Source organism: Saimiri boliviensis, chromosome 10 (genome assembly GCF_048565385.1).
Source record: "Saimiri boliviensis isolate mSaiBol1 chromosome 10, mSaiBol1.pri, whole genome shotgun sequence".
Lineage (NCBI taxonomy): Eukaryota > Metazoa > Chordata > Mammalia > Primates > Cebidae > Saimiri > Saimiri boliviensis.
The window spans coordinates 68,631,694-68,652,988 of NC_133458.1; the positions used below are offsets into that span (position 1 = coordinate 68,631,694).

The 21,295-nt window shown below is 39.7% G+C and overlaps 1 protein-coding gene across 1 annotated transcript in view; it reads right to left on the reverse strand.

The window, feature by feature from the left end:
• Positions 1-20,527, reverse strand: part of FAM133B (family with sequence similarity 133 member B) — a 32,911-nt gene extending 12,384 nt beyond the window's left edge. The window contains exons 1-8 of the mRNA XM_039473007.2: positions 20,392-20,527; positions 9,531-9,628; positions 7,314-7,392; positions 6,326-6,400; positions 6,154-6,186; positions 5,665-5,724; positions 5,135-5,227; positions 3,809-3,859 (exon numbers count right to left, since the gene is read on the reverse strand). Of these exons, the coding sequence (XP_039328941.1) occupies positions 3,809-3,859; positions 5,135-5,227; positions 5,665-5,724; positions 6,154-6,186; positions 6,326-6,400; positions 7,314-7,392; positions 9,531-9,628; positions 20,392-20,415 (513 nt within the window). The 5' untranslated portion in view covers positions 20,416-20,527. The remainder of the gene's footprint in view (positions 1-3,808; positions 3,860-5,134; positions 5,228-5,664; positions 5,725-6,153; positions 6,187-6,325; positions 6,401-7,313; positions 7,393-9,530; positions 9,629-20,391) is intronic.
• Between the last annotated feature and the right edge of the window lie 768 nt (positions 20,528-21,295).

Genomic DNA, 21,295 nt, shown 5'->3' on the forward strand with positions numbered 1-21,295 from the left:
CAATTAATAGAATACCATAAGCAAAAGAAATAAACTTGAAAGTATCAATAAGGATAGATGTCAATAGTAATGCTGAATGAAAAGAAACAAGTTTTAGAAGGAAACACGATGATACCATTTTGAAAATACACAATATTTTTCTCATTCCACTAAGTATACCTAGTTAAAAAAAAACAACAACACAATATTCTTTTATTTATGAACACATACTAATATAATAAAAGTGTATAGGCCAGGTGCAATGGCTCAAGCCTGTAATCCCAGCACTTTGGGAGGCCGAGGCGGGTGGATCACAAGGTCAAGAGATCGAGACCATCTTGGTCAACATGGTGAAACCCCGTCTCTACTAAAAATACAAAAAAAAAAAAAAAAAAAAAAAAAAAAATTAGCTGGGCATGGTGGTGCATGCCTATAATCCCAGCTACTTAGGAGGCTGAGGCAGGAGAATTGCCTGAACCCAGGAGGCAGAGGTTGCAGTCAGCCGAGATCGTGCCATTGCACTCCAGCCTGGGTAACAAGAGCGAAACTCCATCTCAAAAAAATAAAATAAAAAAAGTGTATAAATGTGGATGGGAAAGACATACACTAGTTTCAGGATCAGCTGCCTCAGAGGAAGAAATGAGAGTCTGGGGAATTTTTTTTTTTAGAGACAGGGTTTTACCCTGTCATTCAAGCTGGAGTGCATGATCATAACTCACTGTAACCTCCAATTTCTGGGCTTAAGTGATCCTCCCACTTCAATTTCCGGAGAAACTAGGACTACCATGCCTGGCTAATTTGTCTTCTTTTTGTAGAGATGGGGTCTCACTATGTTGCCCAAGCTGGTCTGGAACTCCTGGCCTTACGCGATCCTCCTGCCTCAGCCTCCCAAAGTGTTTGGATTATAAGCATAAGCCATTGTACCCCGGTGCCCAGTCTTTTTTTTTTTTTTCCTTAACATAAAGCAAGACCTGAAGCCAATGTAAATCATTTATTAATTCTAGCTGGTACATATATTAATGTTTGTTGATTATACGTGTGTATATTACTCTGTATCTAATAGTTTAAATACATAAAAATCACAATGCAGTTTTAATATTTCATGTTTCTACATCACCAGATTTAATTTCACACACATATATATGTGTAAAATTAGATATGTGTGTGTATAATGGTTTTGAAAATCAGGAATTAATGTTGAATTACATCACATCCTTCTGGCAACTACTGAAATAATCATAAGGTTTCTTTCCTTGATCAGTTAATATGGCAAATTATATTAATAAATTATCCTTGAATTCTCGAAATTGGCCATTACAGTTTCCTTAAGTGTCTTTTTAAATTAAATTTTATTTTTTTAAAATTTAGAAACAGGGTCTCTCTTTCTCTCTCTCTCTCCTGGGATAAAGTGTAGTGGCCTGACTTTGAACTCCTGGGCTCAGTCTTACAAGTATCGAGGACTACAGGCATGTGCCATCAGGCCTTGTTAGTTTTTGAAATGAATTTAAAAAAATTTTTTTAATTAATTTTTTATTTGGGTTATATAAACCACTCCTAGGCATATAATCAAGAGAAATGAAAACAGACATCCATACAAAAAGTTGTGTTTATAAATGCCCATAGCATCATTGTAATAGCCAAAAGGCAGAAGCAAAATCAAATGTCCATCAACAAATAAATGGAGAAATCATCACATACACAGAACATTATTTAGCCACACAAAAATCGAAGTACTAATACATGAAATTTGAAAATACGCTATCTGAAAGACACAAAAGGTTGCATATTGTATGACTGCTTTTATATGATATATCCAGAATAGGCACATTCACTGAGTCAGAAAGCCAATTAGAGGTTGCCAGAGAATGAGGGACTAGTGGTGATTATTTAATGGATATGGAGTGTTTTCATGGGGTGATGAAAAAGTTTTGAAACTAGAGATGGTGGCTGCACAACACTGTAAATACACTAAATATTACTGAATTTTAGCTGTAAAATGTCAATGGTATATTGTGAACTGCATTTCAGTTTCATTTTCATTGATTGACTGATTGATTGAGACAGAGTCTTGCCCAGGCTGGAGTGCAGTGGTGAGATCCGGGCTCACTGCAACCTCCACCTACCAGATTGAAGCAATTCTCCTGCGTCAGCTTCCCGGGGAAGCTGGGATTACAGGCACACACTACCACACCCGGCTAATATTTTTTGTATATTTAGTAGAGACAGGGTTTCACCATGTTGGTCAGGGTGGTCTTGAACTCCTGACCTCATGATCTGCCTGCCTCAGCCTCCCAAAGTGCTGCAATTACAGGCAGGAGCCACTGCGCCTGGCTTTTATCATTTAAAAATATATATATAAATTCTGAGTAAAATATAGTGACATTGGTCTGTAGTTTTCTTTTATTACTGCCCTCTTTATATTTTTCTTTATTTTTAATAACCAGAATAACAATTTTAAACGTAAACTAGAAATTAAGGTAGGCATAAATTCTGCTTTAACTATATAGATAAGTTATAAATGAAGGTAAAACATCTATTTACAATAGTAAGAAGATTTTTCAATATTTATCTATGGCATTTTCCATTTGAAAGAGAAATTCATGGCTGGGCGCAGTGGCTCAAGCCTGTAATCCCAGCACTTTGGGAGGCCGAGGTGGGTGGATCACGAGGTCAAGAGATCGAGACCAACCTGGTCAACATGGTGAAACCCCGTCTCTACTAAAAATACAAAAATTAGCTGGGCGTGGTGGCGCACACCTGTAGTCCCAGCTACTAGGGAGGCTGAGGCAGGAGAATTGCTGGAACCCAGGAGGCGGAGGTTGCGGTGAGCCGAGATCGCGCCATTGCACTCCAGCCTGGGTAACAAGAGCGAAACTCCATCTCAAAAAAAAAAAAAAAAAAAAAGAAAGAGAAATTCATGTTCTTAATTGGAAAGGCCTTCTTCAAAATGATTTAGGAAATCAAAGGAAATAGGCCGGGCGTGGAGAGGCTGAAGTGGCGGATCACTTGAGGTCAGGATTTTGAGACCAGTCTGTCCAACAGGGTTAAAACCTGTTTCTGATAAAAATACAAAAATTAGCTGGGCATGGTGGTGCACACCTGTAGTCCTAGCTACAGGGAGGCTGAGGCACAAGAATTGCTTAAACCCAGGAGTGAGCTGAGATGGCACCACTGTACTCCAGCCTGGGTGACAGAGTGAGACTCCATCACCAAAGAAAAAGAAAAAAAAAAACAAAAAAGAAATCAAAGGAAATGGTTAATCTGCTAATCTGCATTATTTTGTATTTTTAATCTGAGATACTCCATTAATCTATACAAATTCAAACACTCAGCCTGGAATACTCTTTTAATCCTTTATCTTCAATAATGAATCCAAATTAAAAATAGCTTTAATTGAAACAAATATTACACAAGTGTAGGAACTACATCTCTTTTTTTTTTTGAGATGGAGTTTCACTCTTGTTACCCAGGCTGGGTAACAAGAGCAATGGTGCAACTCGGATCACCGCAACCTCTGCCTCCTGGGTTCAAGCAATTCTCCTGCCTCAGTCTCCAGAGTAGCTGGGACTACAGCACGCGCCATCATGCCCAGCTAATTTTTGTATTTTTAGTAGAGACAGGGTTTCATGATGTTGACCAGAATGGTCTCGATCTCTTGACCTTGTGATCCACCTGCCTCGGCCTCCCAAAGTGCTGGGATTATAGGCCCAAGCCACCGCGCCTGGCCAGAACTACATCTCTTAAATTAAAAAAGGTACACATTATTGTATTTAAGTCAACTAAGCATTATATTACACACTATCTTAAGGCAATGTAAAAGTATAGTTACCTTTTCTTTCTCAGTTGCATCTTTTGACTTCTTTTTCTTTTTTAAACTATCCTAAATAAAAAAATATATGTATAAATTTTAAATGCTAAGGACACAGCATTACAGAACAAGGACAAAAATACCCAAAAAGTGATTTGCTCTATGACTGAAAAAAGGCTACTCAATCCCAGTACATTATTCCAAAAACTTAAGAGAAATGAATGTTATGTATACATTTGCTTGTAAGCAAACAGGCTTTTATTTATTTGGTTGTACACCAAATTTACTCTTAAAATGTTAAGTATTGCCTATAATACCCACATGGCTTATTTTAAAATAGGACTTTGTGCCACTGCCTGTGTTTGCTTATGGTAGTCACATGTACTGGCATTGTAATTTGAGGAGGTAACTATTTCTGCTTTTGAATCCTTTGAGTTCTAGCTATTAATCTTCCTGAGCCCAGTTTCCTTATCCACTTTATCTGTAAAGTAGATTACCAAATTACTTCCTAGAGTTGTTGAGATTAAATGAGTTAATAAATTAAGTTCTTAGAATTGTACCTAACGCATAGTAGACACTCAATAAATTTTAGCTATCATCATCATGAGATTGCCTCTTCTGCTTTAAAAGACAAAGAGAAAACCAACATTTACTCATTACTTTCTAGATGCCAGTTTTTTGTCAGAAGACCTCTCACTGGGGCAAGTAGCTATCTGTTATAAATGCAGACAGCTGCTTTGGCTTCCTGAGACCTAGTATATAGCTGTTTGTTAAATTGTGGTCCATATATACCCCAGTATCAGAATCATATAGGGCATCTGTTAAAGATGTCGATTTCTAAGCCTAATCAGATTTGCTAAATCAGACTCTGGAGATAGGGCTCAGGAATCAACAATTTTATTGAGAACTTTGTAACTTTTTCCTGATGACTAACGTTTGACAGCCAACTGTGTGCCTGACAATCCTGGTTCGTACAGAACAAATTTAGGTACAGTATAGAAGAAAGGACACTGGACCAGATTTTAGAAGGTAAATATTCAACTTTTAATTCTAATACTAGCTGTATCATTTTAAGCAAATGCTCTTTCTCTAAACTCTAACTTTTTTATGAAAACGAGGACAATAATGTCAGTTGCCATGGAAACGTGGAGACATGGAAATATACATATGAAAATGCCTGAAGAATTATTAAATGTCACATGCAAGATGTTATCAAGTACATCAAGTGGCATAAAACATCAAGGTACAAATATCAGACTATCTTATTTTTAAACTGAGAGCAACTTAAGGTAGGAAGAAAAACTAAATGTCTTTGTATCCAATATATTAATAATTTAAGTAATTTACCTTACTGTCTGATTCAGTTTCTGACAAGGAGCTTTCAGAAGATTTATGTGAACGGTTCTTCTTCTTCCTTCTTCGTTTTCCTTGTTTTTTATCCTACATAAAATATTTTTAGAAACATTTGCTGTCTCAATATAATTTATACATTTATTAATATAAAACTTATCAATGAACAAAATTTAATGAAAGTATCAGCTTATTAATATATTTTTTCTTAATTAATACTTGATACATCACTTTCCTGTTATAAAGATCAAGTGATTTGAATCACGTGTAATGCCTAGCATCTAGTCAAACAGCATCTGATTTTTCAATTTTTTTTGTACTGATATTTTTAAGTCAACAAAACAAATTTTAAAATCTAAGAAATATATACCAATATTTAAGTTTCTAGATATCACTCATTCATGTTAGTGTTCTAAGTTATGGATAATTAATCAAAACCTGGAAGTCAATATTTCATGATAGGTTTCCACTTGACATTAAAGAAATTAAGAGATGTTATTTAATGAACCATTATAAGCAAACCTTACCTCATCTTCAGAATCAGAAGAACTGCTGGAAGAATCAGAGCTTGATGAAGAAGATGAATACTTGACCAAGCACAAAACAATGAAAGCTTGTGAGATGCGGGAATTTTTTTCTTTTACAAAGTCTCTCAAATACTTAGTGAAATCAATCTAGTGTCTGAGAAACAGATGCCATATTCATAAGTCATAAATATGAAAATGTAAAATGTCACACTTGTTCCCCATACAACAGCTCAACAGAGTAACATGTGGCCATGGTCACCAATCTTCCTTTTTAAATAGCAACAGAAAATTTACTAGGTTATAATGTGGTTGGCACCTTTTTTAAATATCAGTGATAGAACAAAACCACTCTTCACAAAGAACATCTAAGTTCCTTGACTCATCTAGGGTTTAAGTTACCTTGAGCATACAGGTTAAATAAATTATTCTTACTTTTTTTTTGTTTGCTCTTAATTGTAACATTTAGAAAAATGGAAAACTTTTGCTCACCCTACCAGATTTCTTCTTTTCTTTTTTCTTTCTCTAAATGGAAAAAATAAAAGTACAAGTCTAAATAAGCTGATGTGAGTTTCCAAATGCATCTATTAATAGCAGTATACAGCACTATTATGAAAATACAACTATGAGATTAAGAATAGCAATAGACACAAAGTGGTATTACCTGTCTTTTTTTGGATGAGCTCTCACTTCCACTTAACAATTTCTCCCTGTGTTTTTCTAGTTCTTTCTTCCAGTTCTGAAAAAGGTTATAAACACCATCAGGGGCTATCTATCCTTTCTAATACGCCTAATATGCAGAGACGGCCACTGATTCCTTCCCTTCATCCTCTAATACCTCTCACCTATCTCAGCTTCTAATTAAAGTCAAAAGAAACACAGGTGCCAATCTTCGACCCTTATCACCAAAGGACCCTCTACTAGCTCTTTTCAAAGAGAAACAGGTATTATTCAGAGAGGAGCAGGGATGGCGGTTCTGTATTATTGAGGAGCAGGTATTATTACTGAAGCTGAGGTCTCTCCTAGTCTGTAAAAGTTGAATTAATTGATATTGTGATTGATAGGTTATATACATGTTTGTAATCAAAACAAGCAAACAGGCTGGGTACAGTGGCTCACACCATAATCCTAGGACTTTGGGAGGCTAAGGTGGAAGGATTGCTTGGGCTCAGGAGTTGGAGACCAGCCTGGGCAACAACAGAGAGACTTTGTCTCTACTAAAAAAAAAAAAAAAAAAATTAGCTGGGCGTAGTGGCCTGCACCTGTGGTCCCAGCTACTCAGGAGGCTGAAGTGGGAGCACTGCTCAACCCTAACTTGGAATACAAGTAATCTAAGTCTTAAACAACTTATATTACAATATGGTTATTCTCTATTTTTTAAAGCATGCACATAAATACAAACTTGTATTCCCTATGACATAACACTTCTAAAATACAGTACCTCTTTAACTCAGAAAGCTATGCCCAAATACTAAGGGCATTCTTTTATTTTTAATAGAGATAAGGGAGGGTGTCAGGGGTCTTATTTTGCTGCCCAGGCTGGTATTCAACTCCTGGCCTCCTGTCTCAGCTTCCCAAAGTGCTGGAATCATAGGTGTGAGCCTCAACTGGCCAAATTACTCTGTTTTTTTTAACAGATACTTTTTACAAACCTCATTCATTTTTTCTTCAAATTCAGCCAAAGCCTTGGAGCCTTTCTTTTTCTTTTCTAGTTGCTCTTTTACTTCTTCCCTTAAAAAACAGAATGTACGAATAAAATTTCAAGCAACTCAAATTAGATAAATGCTTACAAATAAGACAACAAAATTTCATAAACTCTTCTAAATATCCTAATAGACCACTATTCAATGTTGGTACATTTCAAATTTCTTTGTTCACATCTAAGAAAATAAATTACCATATTAAAGCCTATCAGATAACATCGATCACTCCTTTTTTGAATAAGGATTATAAGAGCTAATACACCAACATCTAAGCACTTACAACAGGCACTATTTAAAACATATTTTCATTTCATTCTCACAATAACCCTGTGAGAAAAGATACGGATCCCCATTTTACAGATAAAGAAACCGAAGCTTGGATAAGGTAAGAAATCCACCTAAGGTCATAAACCTGGTAGTTTTCAGTGTTAGGATGCCCTAAAATCTCTCTGACTGAACGACTATATTCTATATATGACGCATTTAATAAGGTATCTGACATGCTGCTCAGAGAAGAGTTATTACAGCTTGCTGGACTGCTTATTCTTGGAAAGACGAACTTAAAAGACTGGCCCTAGGTGGGCATCTGGGAACTTGAATTTGGAGGATTCCTACTATTCTCTGATAAGAGCAGATCATTTTGCCTAAACTGTACAAACAATATCGTTGAGGCTAAAAACCTGTTTTCTTTCTGAGAATCTGGATTTTTTCTGTTTTTTTAAAAGAGACAAGGCCTGATCTCTTGATTGACAAGAGCTTTCATTTGCTCTGTCACCTAAGCTAGAATGCAGTGGTGCAATCATAGTTCACTGTAATCTTCAACTTCTGGCCTCCAGCAATTCTCCTGCCTCAGTCTCCCAAGTAGCTAAGACTACAGGCATGTACTACTACATCCAGCTAATTTAAAAAAAAAAATATATATATATATACACATATATTTCTTGTAGAGACAGCATCTTGCTATGTTGGCTAGGCTCATCTCAAACTCCTGGCCTCAAGTGATCCTCCTGCGTTGGCCTCCCAAAGTACTGAAACTACAGGCCTGAGCAACCACACCCAGCCCTGGAATCTGGAATTTTGGTTCCAGGTAGAGGCTGACCAGCCTCAATAAAAACCCTGGGCACTGAGTCTCTAACGAGCTTCCGTTGGTTGGCAATATCTTAATGTATTACCACAACTCCTTACTAAGGGAATTAAGTGCCGCTCATGTGATCCCACTAGGAGAGGACCTTTTAAAATCTTCTCCGGGTCTTATCCAAATTTCGCTCCAAGTGCCTTTTCCTTTTGCTGAATGTGCTTGGTAGTCTTTCCTGTAATAAATCTTACCATGAGTACGACTATCTGCTGAAACTCCTGTGAGTCTCTACGAGTTACTCAAACTGAGGGATGTCTTGAAGATCTCTGCTATACATGTAATATATTTACTTGGACATTTCCCCTTTAAAGTTCATTCCCTCTCCCCATTAAAACATACTTTGTTTTGGGATAATGTATTTTCCAGTATGCTGCAATGGTTAACAATGGCACTCATGCACACTGCTAAACAAACCTTACTTCCTATTTAACTCAAAGGAATGATTCCCTATTATATATAAGCATACTTTTTGCCCAGTTTTCAGGGGCACTTGGGATTCTGAAGTTAACAGCTCTGAAGCATGTGTCATATGTTGTCTCAGGAGTATGGTATTAATAACAAGAAAGACATACTAAAGAATAATACAGCCCATACTCTAATGCTTTATTTACAAAAATCAGTTAAGTTTTTCTAACTCATTGAAAAGCTGGCAGACAAAACTAGAAACAAAGCTGAACATTACTCTTCCTGATACTTACTTACACCTCAGTAAAGGACAAGACTATTTAAACTCACTAAACAGCTCTGACCACTGCAACGTTAAGGTCTTTTACAGGACAGAGAAGAGACTGGGATGAAAAATTTACCTGGCAGTGCTTTAGCTAAATTGGGTAGTGGGTTCTCAAATGTTTGCTGTATAATTGCACATGTGTTTCATACATTCAAAAGAGAGCACATAACAAATGTTACTAAAAAAAAAAATCACTTATCTGGTAATTGCTTGACAATCAATAAAATGAATTAAAGTCTTAAGAACAAGCTTTAAAAAGTTGATAAAAAGCTTATAAATAGGTAAAGTGTTTCACAAATACCATGTAGGCCTTGGTCGGTTCAGATAATCCTGTATTGTTGGCCCTGAAGACTGGATTGGACCCCTTGATCTTGCCATTGCTATTGGGTTCATATAGGCCTTTGGGAAAGAACAAAAATTAATTTCATTAAAGCAATCATTAAACATGCAAAAAACTCACTTATTCATCAAGTAATCTTTACTATAAATAAATAATATAACCAGCTAAGTACATGCAATCTGACTAATTAACTTTTCATTCTAAAAAAACTTAATCCTCTTTTAAGTCTTGAAAGTTTAGGAGATAATATCACTGTTGCAGAGAAAATGTGTGTGTGTGTTTTACAAGAAATTTGAGGAAATAATAGATAACTCTGACCTACTAATGTAGCTCTCTCTCCTAAGGCCCAGTAACTCTGTGAGGGTGGTATCAATATGTTCACTGGAAAATTAGGAAACTTTTTCCAGGCTGAGTGCAGTGGCTCATGCCTGTAATCCCGGCACTTTGGGAGGCCGAGGCAGGTGGATCACCTGAGGTCAGGAGTTCAAGATCAGCCTGGCCAACACGGTGAAACCCCATCTTTACTAAAAATACAAAAATTAGTTGGGCATGTGGCACACGCCTGTAATCCTAGCTACTTGGGAGGCTGAGGCAGGAGAATCGCTTGAACCCAGGAGGCGGAGGTTGTAGTGAACCGAGATCGCGCCACTGCACTCCAGCCTGGGCGACAGAGCAAGACTCCCTCTTATAAATAAATAAATAAATAAATAAATAAATAAATTTAAAAAGAAACTCAATTCCAAAGAAGTTAAATAAGATCTAACTCTAAATTCATTGTTTATTCAACGACATCTTGCTTCCCAGGAAATACTATGTCATATTGATGACAATTTTATTCATAAACAGATAACATCAAAAGTTACATACAGGCAACAAAAAAAATAAACAGAACACCAAAATGTAAAATGTTTGTGCATCAAAGGACACTATTAAGAGTGAAAAGGGCCGGGCGCAGTGGCTCGAGCCTGTAATCCTAGCACTTTGGGAGCCAGAGGCAGGTGGATCACAAGGTGAAGAGAGCGAGACCATCCTGGTCAACATGGTGAAACCCTATCTCTACTAAAAATACAAAACATTAGCTGGGCATGGTGGCACGTGCCTGTAATCCCAGCTACTCAGGAGGCTGAGGCAGGAGAATTGCTTGAACCCAGGAGGCGGAGGTTGCGGTGAGCCGAGATCGCACCATTGCACTCCAGCCTGGGTAACAAGAGTGAAACTCCGTCTCAAAAAAAAAAAAAAAAAAAAAAAAAAAAAAGAGTGAAAAGACGATTCACAGAATGAGAGAAGCAAATATTTGTAAATCATAAATCTAATAAGAGGTTAATATCCAGAACGTAAAATGAGCTCCTATAACAACAAAACCCCCAAGTAATTCAAAAATGGGCAAAAGACTTGAACAGATATTTCTCTTAAGAAGGGATACAGTAGGCCGGGCGCGGTGGCTCAAGCCTGTAATCCCAGCACTTTGGGAGGCCGAGGCGGGTGGATCACGAGGTCAAGAGATCGAGACCATCCTGGTCAACATGGTGAAACCCCGTCTCTACCAAAAATACAAAAAAATCAGCTGGGCATGGTGGCGTGTGCCTGTAATCCCAGCTACTCAGCAGGCTGAGGCAGGAGAATTGCCTGAACCCAGGAGGCGGAGGTTGCGGTGAGCCAAGATCGCGCCATTGCACTCCAGCCTGGGTAACAAGAGTGAAACTCCGTCTCAAAAAAAAAAAAAAAAAAAAAAAAAAAGAAGGGATACAGTAAATGGCCAATACAAAGTATGTTCAATATCACTAGTCATTAGGGAAATGCAAATCGAAACCACAAAGAGGTGCCATTCTATACCCATTAGGATGGCTATTATCAAACAGAAAATTGCAAGGGTTAGCAAGGATGTGGAGAAACTGCAACCCTTTCACATTGCTGGTGGGTATGTAAAATGGTGTGGCCACTGTGAAAAACAGTTTAGTGGTTCCTCTAAAAGTTAAACATAGCACTACCACATGAACTTATATTAACACTTCTAGGTATATACCCAAAAGAATTCAAAGAAGGGACTAAACAGATACTTGTACACAAATGTTCACAACTGCAGGGTTCACAAAAGCTGAAACATGGAAATAATGCAAATGTCCATCTACGGATAAATGGATAAACAAAACTGTAGTATATACATACAATGGAATATTATTCGGCCTTAAAAAAGAATGTAATTCTGATACATACTATATACAACCTGGATGAGCCTTGAAAATATGTTAAGTGAAATAAAATAAGAAAAACACAAAGGAACAAATATATTATTCCATTTATATGAGATACTTAGAAAAGAAAATAGAGTGGAGATTACCAAGTCTGGAAAGAAGAGAAGTTTAGGAGTTTATTGTTTAATGGTTACAGAGGTTCTTGTTTGGGATGATGAAAATGGATAGTGGTGATGGTTGTACAACACTATAAATGCGCTTAAGGTCACTAAACTATATATTTAGAAAAAGTTAAATGGTAAATTTTGTTATATATATTTTAGCACAATTAAAACATCTGCAAAAATTTAAATCATGCTGTCTACTACACTAACTATAGCAGAAAAATATTTTAGAGATTTTTTTTCAAAAACATTAAGGCAAAACAAAGCAAAAGGTTTCTTTGTTAATGGCAGTGTCTAGCAAAGAGATGATGTCTTACTAAAATTCACATTGCTACTTATATAAAGTCTGGTCTTTAACTGAGTCTCTTCTTATATTTATTTTTCCAAATTTAAGTCAATAAAAATTTTATTTATTACTATTATCTTTTCAAAGACAGGGTCAGCCAGGCGCAGTGGCTCACACCTATAATCCTAGCACTTTGGGAGGCCAAGGCGGGTGGATCACCTGAGGTCAGGAATTCAAGACCAGCCTGGCCAACATGGTGAAACTCTGTCTCTATTAAAAATACAAAAATTGGTCGGGCGCGGTGGCTCAAGCCTGTAATCCCAGCACTTTGGGAGGCCGAGGCGGGCGGATCACAAGGTCAAGAGATAGAGACCATCCTGGTCAACATGGTGAAACCCCGTCTCTACTAAAAATACAAAAAATTAGCTGGGCATGGTGGTACATGCCTGTAATCCCAGCTACTCAGGAAGCTGAGGCAGGAGAATTGCCTGAACCCAGGAGGCGGAGGTTGCGGTGAGTCGAGATCGCGCCATTGCACTCCAGCCTGGGTAACAAGAGCGAAACTCCCGCCTCAAAATAAATAAATAAATAAAAATACAAAAATTAGCCGAGTGTGGTGGTGGGCACCTATAATCTCAGCTACTTGGGAGGCTGAGGCAGGAGAATTGCTTGAACCCAGTGGGTGGAGGTTGCAGTGAGTCAAGACTGAGCCACTTCACTGCTGCCTGGGCGAAAGAACAATTATGTCTCAAAAAAAAAAAAAAAAAAAAGAAAGACAGGGTCTAGCTCTTTTGCCCAGGCTGGAGGAGTGCATTGGTGTGATCATAGCTCACTGCAGCTTCAAACAATCTCCCTACCTCGGCCTCCGGAGTAGCTAGGACTACAGCCGTGAGCCACCGTGTCCAGTCTCATTCAACCGACATTTATGAAACTCTTCTACTTTCTTTCTTTTTTTGAGATGGAGTTTCGCTTTTGTTGCCCAGGCTGGAGTGCAATGGCGCAATCTCGGCTCACTGCAACCTCTGGCTTCTGGGTTCAAGGGATTCTCCTGCCTTAGCCTCCTGAGTAGCTGGAATTACAGGCATGCGCCACCACACCCGGCTAATACTGTATTTTTAGTAGAAACAGGGTTTCTCCATGTTCCTCAGGCTGGTCTTGAACTCCCGACCTCAGGTGACCCGCCCGCCTCAGCCTCCCAAAGTGCTGGGATTACAGGCATGAGCCATCGTACCTGGCCAACTCTTCTACTTTTTTTTTTTTGTTTTTTTTAGACGGAGTTTCGCTCTTGTTACCCAGGCTGGAGTGCAATGGCGCGATCTCGGCTCACCGCAACCTCCACCTCCTGGGTTCAGGCAATTCTCCTGCCTCATCCTCCTGAGTAGCTGGGATTACAGGCACGCACCACCATGCCCAGCTAATTTTTTTGTATTTTTAGTAGAGATGGGGTTTCACCATGTTGACCAGGTTGGTCTCGATCTCTCGACCTTGTGATCCACCCGCCTCGGCCTCCCAAAGTGCTGGGATTACAGGCTTGAGCCACCGCGCCCGGCAACTCTTCTACTTTTTAAAGAAAAATAATTTTGATTGAATATGACTACCCTCAAGGTTTGTTTTAAGGCCTTATGCCTTGTCATAATTCAAAATAAGTAAAAGGAACAACGTATTTGTTGCATTTTATTTAACATAATCTTTGGAAATCACCATAATTTCTCCCTTTATAACAGATAAAAGTTGTATACTTCCAGATTTTTCTAGCAGAGTAAACAATATAAAACCAGCATAAACAACAGATACTGAGAAGTATTCCACTCAATGGACACAGCCTAATTACTTGGAATGAAAAAAACAAATCTTTGACATACTTTTCTACATGCAGGAACAAAGCTAGAACCCCTAAAGTCAGGAGGGTTTATAGAACCAGGGCAAGATGTGGATATCAAACACAATGTTAAAGACAGAGGCATATTGTTATATTTTTCGTATAAACTTTTATACCCTCAAATATTTCATTCAATTGATTCTACTAAGCATTTCGATTAGTTGGTGTGGAAGTATGACAAACAATGAGAGCAGAAATGCAGACAATGAAGGCAAGTACCATGCGCAGCTTAGCTCACCGTTTGTAAAACAGAGTATTATTTGTACTGTTTACAGTTAAGTTTGGCTCAAAGCTTTCTCCTACTTGGGTAATAAAATTTGGCCCAAAAGGCCAGGCGCACTGGCTCACACCTATAATCTAGAACTTTGGGAGGGTGAAGTGGGAGAAGCTTGAGCTCAGGAGAGACCAACCTGGGTAACAGCAAGATCTTCTCTCTACTGGGTGGTGGGAATAGGCTCAAAGCTGCCTCTGTATATGGTGAGCTGCAACCTGGCTTGATGTGCAAGTAAGTTCTAATCTAATCTAACAGTATACCCTCTTAACCAATCAACTGAGTCTCAGCCAATCACAGTAGCCCAACCCTCAACCAACCCCAAACAGAAGGCTGCCAAATTATGCCCAAATAAGACAAACTCAGAACTGCACCAATCAGGTAATCTCTGTAAGTCATTTCCTGTTGCACTTAGAGCTCACCAGGAAGTAGAACATCTTCCTCCACTTCTATAATCTTTTTCTTGCCAAATAACCTTTGTTAAATTTAACTGGTCTCAGGTTTTTTTAAAACAATATTCATCATATTCTAATTACCTTGGTATCATGTTGTAATTTTGGCAGTACCCAATGACAAAATATTTTAGGTTAGAATAGTAAAAATTGTTTATTTCCAAAGAGTGCAAATATATACATATCAAGGATATTCAGGTCTAAATTACTAAAACAGCAAACACTGAAAACACCCAAATAGCTATCAAACTGGGATTCATTAAATATATTAAATTATACCACCTATGAAATATTATGTAGTTACTAAAATGAATGAAGTAGATTCATAGTTCCTGATAAGAAAGATGTTTAACATTTCTCAAGTGAAAAGCAAAGGCAAGTTGCCAAAATGAAAGAATTATTTTAACAAATAACTAAAAATTTAAAAATCAGGCTGCATGTGGCAAAATATAAAGCGAAACATCCATATTCATTCACACACTGGAGAAAAAATTTAAATAATGACTACCTTTACAAAAGAAAACAAAAAATGTAACTATGCACAAACATTATTACAGTAATCATAAAGGTAAACAAAATGACAAAAATCCAACCACAATACTGCAATTCCAACTCAGAGAGCTGAACTTGTCCTTATGTAAAAATTCACAGATGCAGTAGCAAATTTTTCATTCTAATGAAAAAAATACATAACATTTACCATGTTTTACAGTCTTCAAGTTTTCTAGCATGTATCTTTAAAGTACATATTTTTACTGTCTTACTGTGTGTAAACTGCTTTCTTTTTTTTTTTTTTTTTTTTTTTGAGACGGAGTTTCACTCTTGTTACCCAGGCTGGAGTGCAATGGCGCGATCTCGGCTCACCACAACCTCCGCCTCCTGGGTTCAGGCAATTCTCCTGCCTCAGCCTCCTGAGTAGCTGGGATTACAGGCAGGCGCCACTATGCCCAGCTAATTTTTTGTATTTTTAGTAGAGACGGGGTTTCACCATGTTGACCAGGATGGTCTCGATCTCTCGACCTCGTGATCCACCCGCCTCAGCCTCCCAAAGTGCTGGGATTACAGGCTTGAGCCACCGCGCCCGGCTTAAACTGCTTTCTTAAAGTACATATCAACCTATTCCTACTTTTCAGAAGAAAATAATAGTAAAGTAGTATATTCACATGTTAGGACTACAAGTGCAATTATATGAGCTACTGCTGAATAAGGCTTACTTTAAACTTTTGACCACAAACACTATCTCAGTCTGCTTAAGTACACTCCAAATAGCTCCATTATTTATTTCAATTATAATAGCAATATTTTTAAAGTGCATCTTATGTTCTAGGCTCCATGCGAAACACTTGATAGTCTGCTCTTACTCATTAAACAACAACACTTTTCTTTAAAACTATGCACATTAAAAAGCTTTTAAAACAAGAAAAGTAACTATTTTTACAAAGGTATGACTTTTCAGGCTGCGCACGGTGGCTCAAGCCTGTAATCCCAGTACTTTGGGAGGCCGAGGCGCGTGGATCACACGGTCAAGAGATCGAGACCATCCTGGTCAACATGGTGAAACCCCATTTCTACTAAAAATACAAAAAAAAATTAGCTGGGCATGGCAGTGCGTGCCTGTAATCCCAGCTACTCAGGAGGCTGAGGCAGGAGAATTGCCTGAACCCAGGAGGTGGAGGTTGCGGTGAGCCGAGATCACGCCATTGCACTCCAGCCTGGGTAACAAGAGCGAAACTCAGTCTCAAAAAAAAAAAAAAAAAAAAAAAAAAAAGCTTTTCATTTTTGTATCAGTGTGAAAAGTAATGCTCCTAACATTAAGTGGGTGGTATGGTTAAGCATTCACTAAACTATAGAGATCGTGCAATTTCTTGAAACATTTCACTATGCCTTAATCATTTTACGTACTGTGACCTTGTAAATCAAGCATTCATATCCATATGCAACTAGAATTGTCTGTGGCTTCAAAGTGCTGCATGAGTTTAGGTAACAGAAAATTATTTATTTTTGAAACTCATGACAGTCAAATTGGGCTCAAGGGGATATGTATGTGGGCAGTTACAAAAAGAGCAATGCAGCAAAACTGGCTAAAGACACAATGTGCAGAATTTCATTTGTTCATTTGATTACATATTTTTATCTAGAGGATGTATCTATTTTAGAGGGCCCAAAGTAGCAGAAAAGAACATGAAGACAAATTCCAGAAAACAACAGGCACAAAGGGTGGCCATCATGAACTTAAGAGCCCTTTATGAGTCCTGAATTAACAGTTAAAATTGTCAAAAATGTACACCAAGAGTGAACCCTAATATAAACTACTGACTCCGGATGATGATGATGTGTCAATGTAGGTTCATCAAATGTAACAAATGTACCACCCCCCTGGTGTTGGCGGATGTTGATAATGGGAGAACTGCACAAGTGTGGAGGTATATGGGAACCCTCTGTACTTTCTGTTCGATTTTGCTGTGAACCTAAAACTGCTCTAAAAATAAAATTTAAAAAATTGTTCAATCTGAAATTTCATTTTTTTTTTTTTTTTTTTTTTGGAAAGCAATCCTATCATCTGTAAAACTATGACTGTATCATCAATGTAAGAAAGAACAGGAATTGTTCCTGAGACAATCTCAAAAAATGCCAATATTTTCAGAGGCAAATATTCATTCTGCTACTCAAAATCAAGTGTTATGGCAAAACCATGGAGTCAGTAAAAAGATCAGTGGTTACCTACTTGGGGGCAGGGGTGGCAGAGGAATGATTAGGCCAAACAGAGGATTTTTACTCTTTATACTATATTGGTGAACACATATCATAAAAAATTTGTTGGTTGCATGTGGTGGCACTCCTGTAATCCAAGCACTTTTGGAGGCCGAGGTGGGAGGATTGCTTGAGGCCAGGAATTCGAGACCAGCCTGGGCAATATGGTGAAACTCCATCTCTACAAAAAAAAACACAAAAAATTAGCCAGGTATGGTGGCGCACACCTGTGGTCCCAGCTACTGGGGAGGCTGAGGTGAGAGGATCCCTTGAGCCTGGGAAGTTGAAGCTGCAGTGAGCCATGATGGCGACACTGTAGTCCAGCTTGGGTTACAGAGTGAGATCCTGTCTCAAAATAAACAAATAAATAAGTACATTTGTCGAGGCCCATAGAGAATGAACAGTAAGAGTGAGCACTAATGTAAACTACTGACTGGATGATAGTAACATGTCAATGTAGGTTCATCAATTGTAACAAATGTACACTCTGGTGAAGGATGTTCATAATGGGGAGGTTATGCATGAGTGGGGCCAGGAGGTAAATGAGAGCTCTTTGTACCTTCCCCTCAGTTTTGCGGTAAAACTAAAACTGCTTTAAAAAGATAGTCTTAAAAAGAAAATCAAGAGTTATGACACACAGAACTGAGTGTCAGATAACTAAAGTTTTGGTCCCAGTTTAAACAGTCTTATCCTCCTCTATGCAATGAGGAGATTGAATTAGACAATCTGTGTCTTCTACCTCTTAATTTCTTGTTCTTAATCTCAATCTTTGAAATGCATACAAAATGTTACCAGAATACTCTGTGCCATGTCAGCATACCAAAAGTCTTAAATAGAGCCCAGAGCTATCAAAGTGTTCTAAGTAAATGAAGCTAATTTGCTAAGTTTTTCAAATGCTTTAAAGGGACGTTTAAGCTGAAATGTTTTTTCAGTAGTATGAAACATTTTAGGTCTGTATACGAAACTGTATCCAAGGTCAGGTGATCTCTGAACATTCAAGGTCCAAGGGTATTAAAAGAGCCCAAATACTCAAACACCTAAGGATGCTCCAGCATAACACCATTTCAGTGCTATGACAATCAAGACACCACAACAAAGCCTCATCTGCGGCCAGGAGAAAGAACATTCCACAATCTTGTAATCAAGATTCACTACCACAGTAGTTCCTATACATTTTCCATTATAAAGACTACAAAGTTTTTAAGGTGGTGAAATGGTTTGGATCCGTGTCCCTGCCCAAATCTCATGATGGATTGTAATACCCAAGGTCGGAGGTGAGTCCCGGTGGGAGATGACTGGATCACGGGGGCGGAGTTCTCATGAATGGCTTAGCGCCCCCCTCTCCCGACACTGTATAGTGATGAGTCCTCAAGAGATATGGCTGGCTGTTTAAAACTGTGTAGCACCTCTCCCCTGATCCTCTCTTGGTTCTTTTTGCTCCTGCCATGTAAGATACCTGCTCATGCTTTGCCCTCCACCATGAGTAACGGCTCCTGGAGGCCTCCCCAGAAGCAGAGGCTGCTAAGCTTCCTGTACAGCCCACAGAACTGTGAGCCAAATAAACCCTTTTCTTTATAAATTACCCAGTCTCAGGTTTTTCTTTATAAAAGCCATGCAACAACGGGCTATTACAGATAGGAAGTGTCGTCATTTCATAAACATAAGTCTACTTTAGTGCGAGATACACAGAGCTTGCAAATAATTGTTGTATAAAGAAGTGAGTCCACGAAACGTAGCACATTCGTTTTATGTGAATTTTCCTCATTTTGCTACTCAGTGGCTAAAACTTTGTCACAGACAAGCCCAGAAACTGTCAGGCTGGAACCCAAGCTTATTGGTATTTCATTATGTTTACTATCCCATTCAATCTGATTAATAACCTGAGCTTTCAGCCCTCCCCGCCAGTGACGTAGACATCTCCACCTCTGAAAAGCACTTTTTCTCTTAAATGCCTTTAGAATCTGTAATATCTATCAAGTACTATTTCTTACTCTTTCTGCTGTAAGTTATGTATGCATCTTTTATCTCATTTACTAGAGTAATAATTTTCATGCCCAGTACTTGCTCACACATCTTGCCTTTTGTGGTTTCAATTATTCTGCAAGGTTGTAGATAATGATCCCCCTTTACAAACGAAGGCACAGAGATGAAAAGTAACTTGCTCTAGGTCACCTAACTTCAGACGGAACAAAACTGACATTCCAGTTTTCTGCCAGACTCCAAAGCCAACTATTTTCACGCCATTCATTCCCTCACAGGTTCTATAGGTGCCAGGTCGTATAGGGCGCTGGAGATACGAAGGCAAATACTGCCATCCCATTTTCAAACGAGCCCGCTTGTCAATAAAACCAGGCGTGCTGCTGGCCCTCCCGGGCAGGGACCACGTAGTGGCCTCTGTGTCTCCCTCCCACTTGGGTGCGCAGAAGAAAAGTGCGACCTGGTGGGGGCCGATACGGGGGAGCGGGTATCAAAGGGCCTAACACTTGGGAGTTACATGGCGGGGAGGAGTTCCCCGAGCCCTCGCGGCTCTAAGTGGGCATCGCTGGCCCGCGTGCGGCAGGCAAAACTGCAAAGAAGCAGTGCCAGAGGGAGCGGCGGGGTGAGGGAAGAAAAAAGGGGCGGGCAAGAGAGAGTGTTGGGAACCCTAAAGCGCCAACTTCGTGCGCCGCGCACGCGCATCTGGGATGCGGCAGATGGTGTCGGGTCTCCAAGCCCCAAGTCCGAGGGCTGCCGCTGGCTATCCGGCCCGGCCGGGAACTGCGAGGGGTCTCGCTCTCCCGCCGCCCGGCCCTGCGTCGCTCCATTGTATTCGCCGCCGAGTACTCACCACCCGATTGTCCCTCTTCCCCATGGTGCTGGGCCGAGCGCACAGTCGCAGGCGGAGGGAAACCGGGCCGGAGACGCTGCCGAAGTGGTCCCGCCGCACGTCCTCCTGCCGCCTCCCCACTCCGCCCAGAGAGCGGCACTGCGCGGACCCGACGGCGCGCTTGGCCACAGCGCCCCCTGCCTTTGCGGCGGACACGGCGGCTCCGGCGTTCACAGCAGTTGGCCTGCGGGAGTCCGGTTGTTTATTACGGACCCAGGAGCAGGCGATGCTGCACTTCTGCACCGCAGCCCTACCGAGGCAGCTCGCTTCCGTTTGGCCTTGGATTGTTTTGCTTTCTTCCATTCTTTTTTTTTTTTTTTTTTTTGGAGACAGAGTCTCGCTCTGTCGCCCAGGCTGGAGTGCAGTGGCGAGATCTCAGCTCACTGCAGCCTCTGCCTCCCTGCTTCAAGTGATTCTCCTGCCTCGAGTGGCTGAGATTACAGGCGCCCGCCACCATGCTGGGCTAAATTTTTTGTGTTTTTAATAGAGACGGGGTTTCACCATGTTGGCCAGGCTGGTCTGTAACTCCTGACCTCAAGTGATCCGCCCGCCTCGACCTCCCAAAGTGCTGGGATTATAGGCGGGAGCCACTGCTCCCGGCCTGTCTTTTATTCTTAAAGCACTGAAATACTCATTCTGGGAGACACAAAGATTCTTCCAATGCTTATTTTGTGCTTGGCGGAGTGCAAGTGCTGGGGACAAAGTGAAGACCGAGGAGCCTTGGTCCCTCACGGAGTCCATCAGCTGGTAGCGGGGAAAGACAGTGCTGTCATGGACGCTGCTAACGAAATCACCCTTTAATTTCAATTCCATTCATTCATGACCTATGCATTCATTTCACACTAATTTTTGAACATGTAGTTTG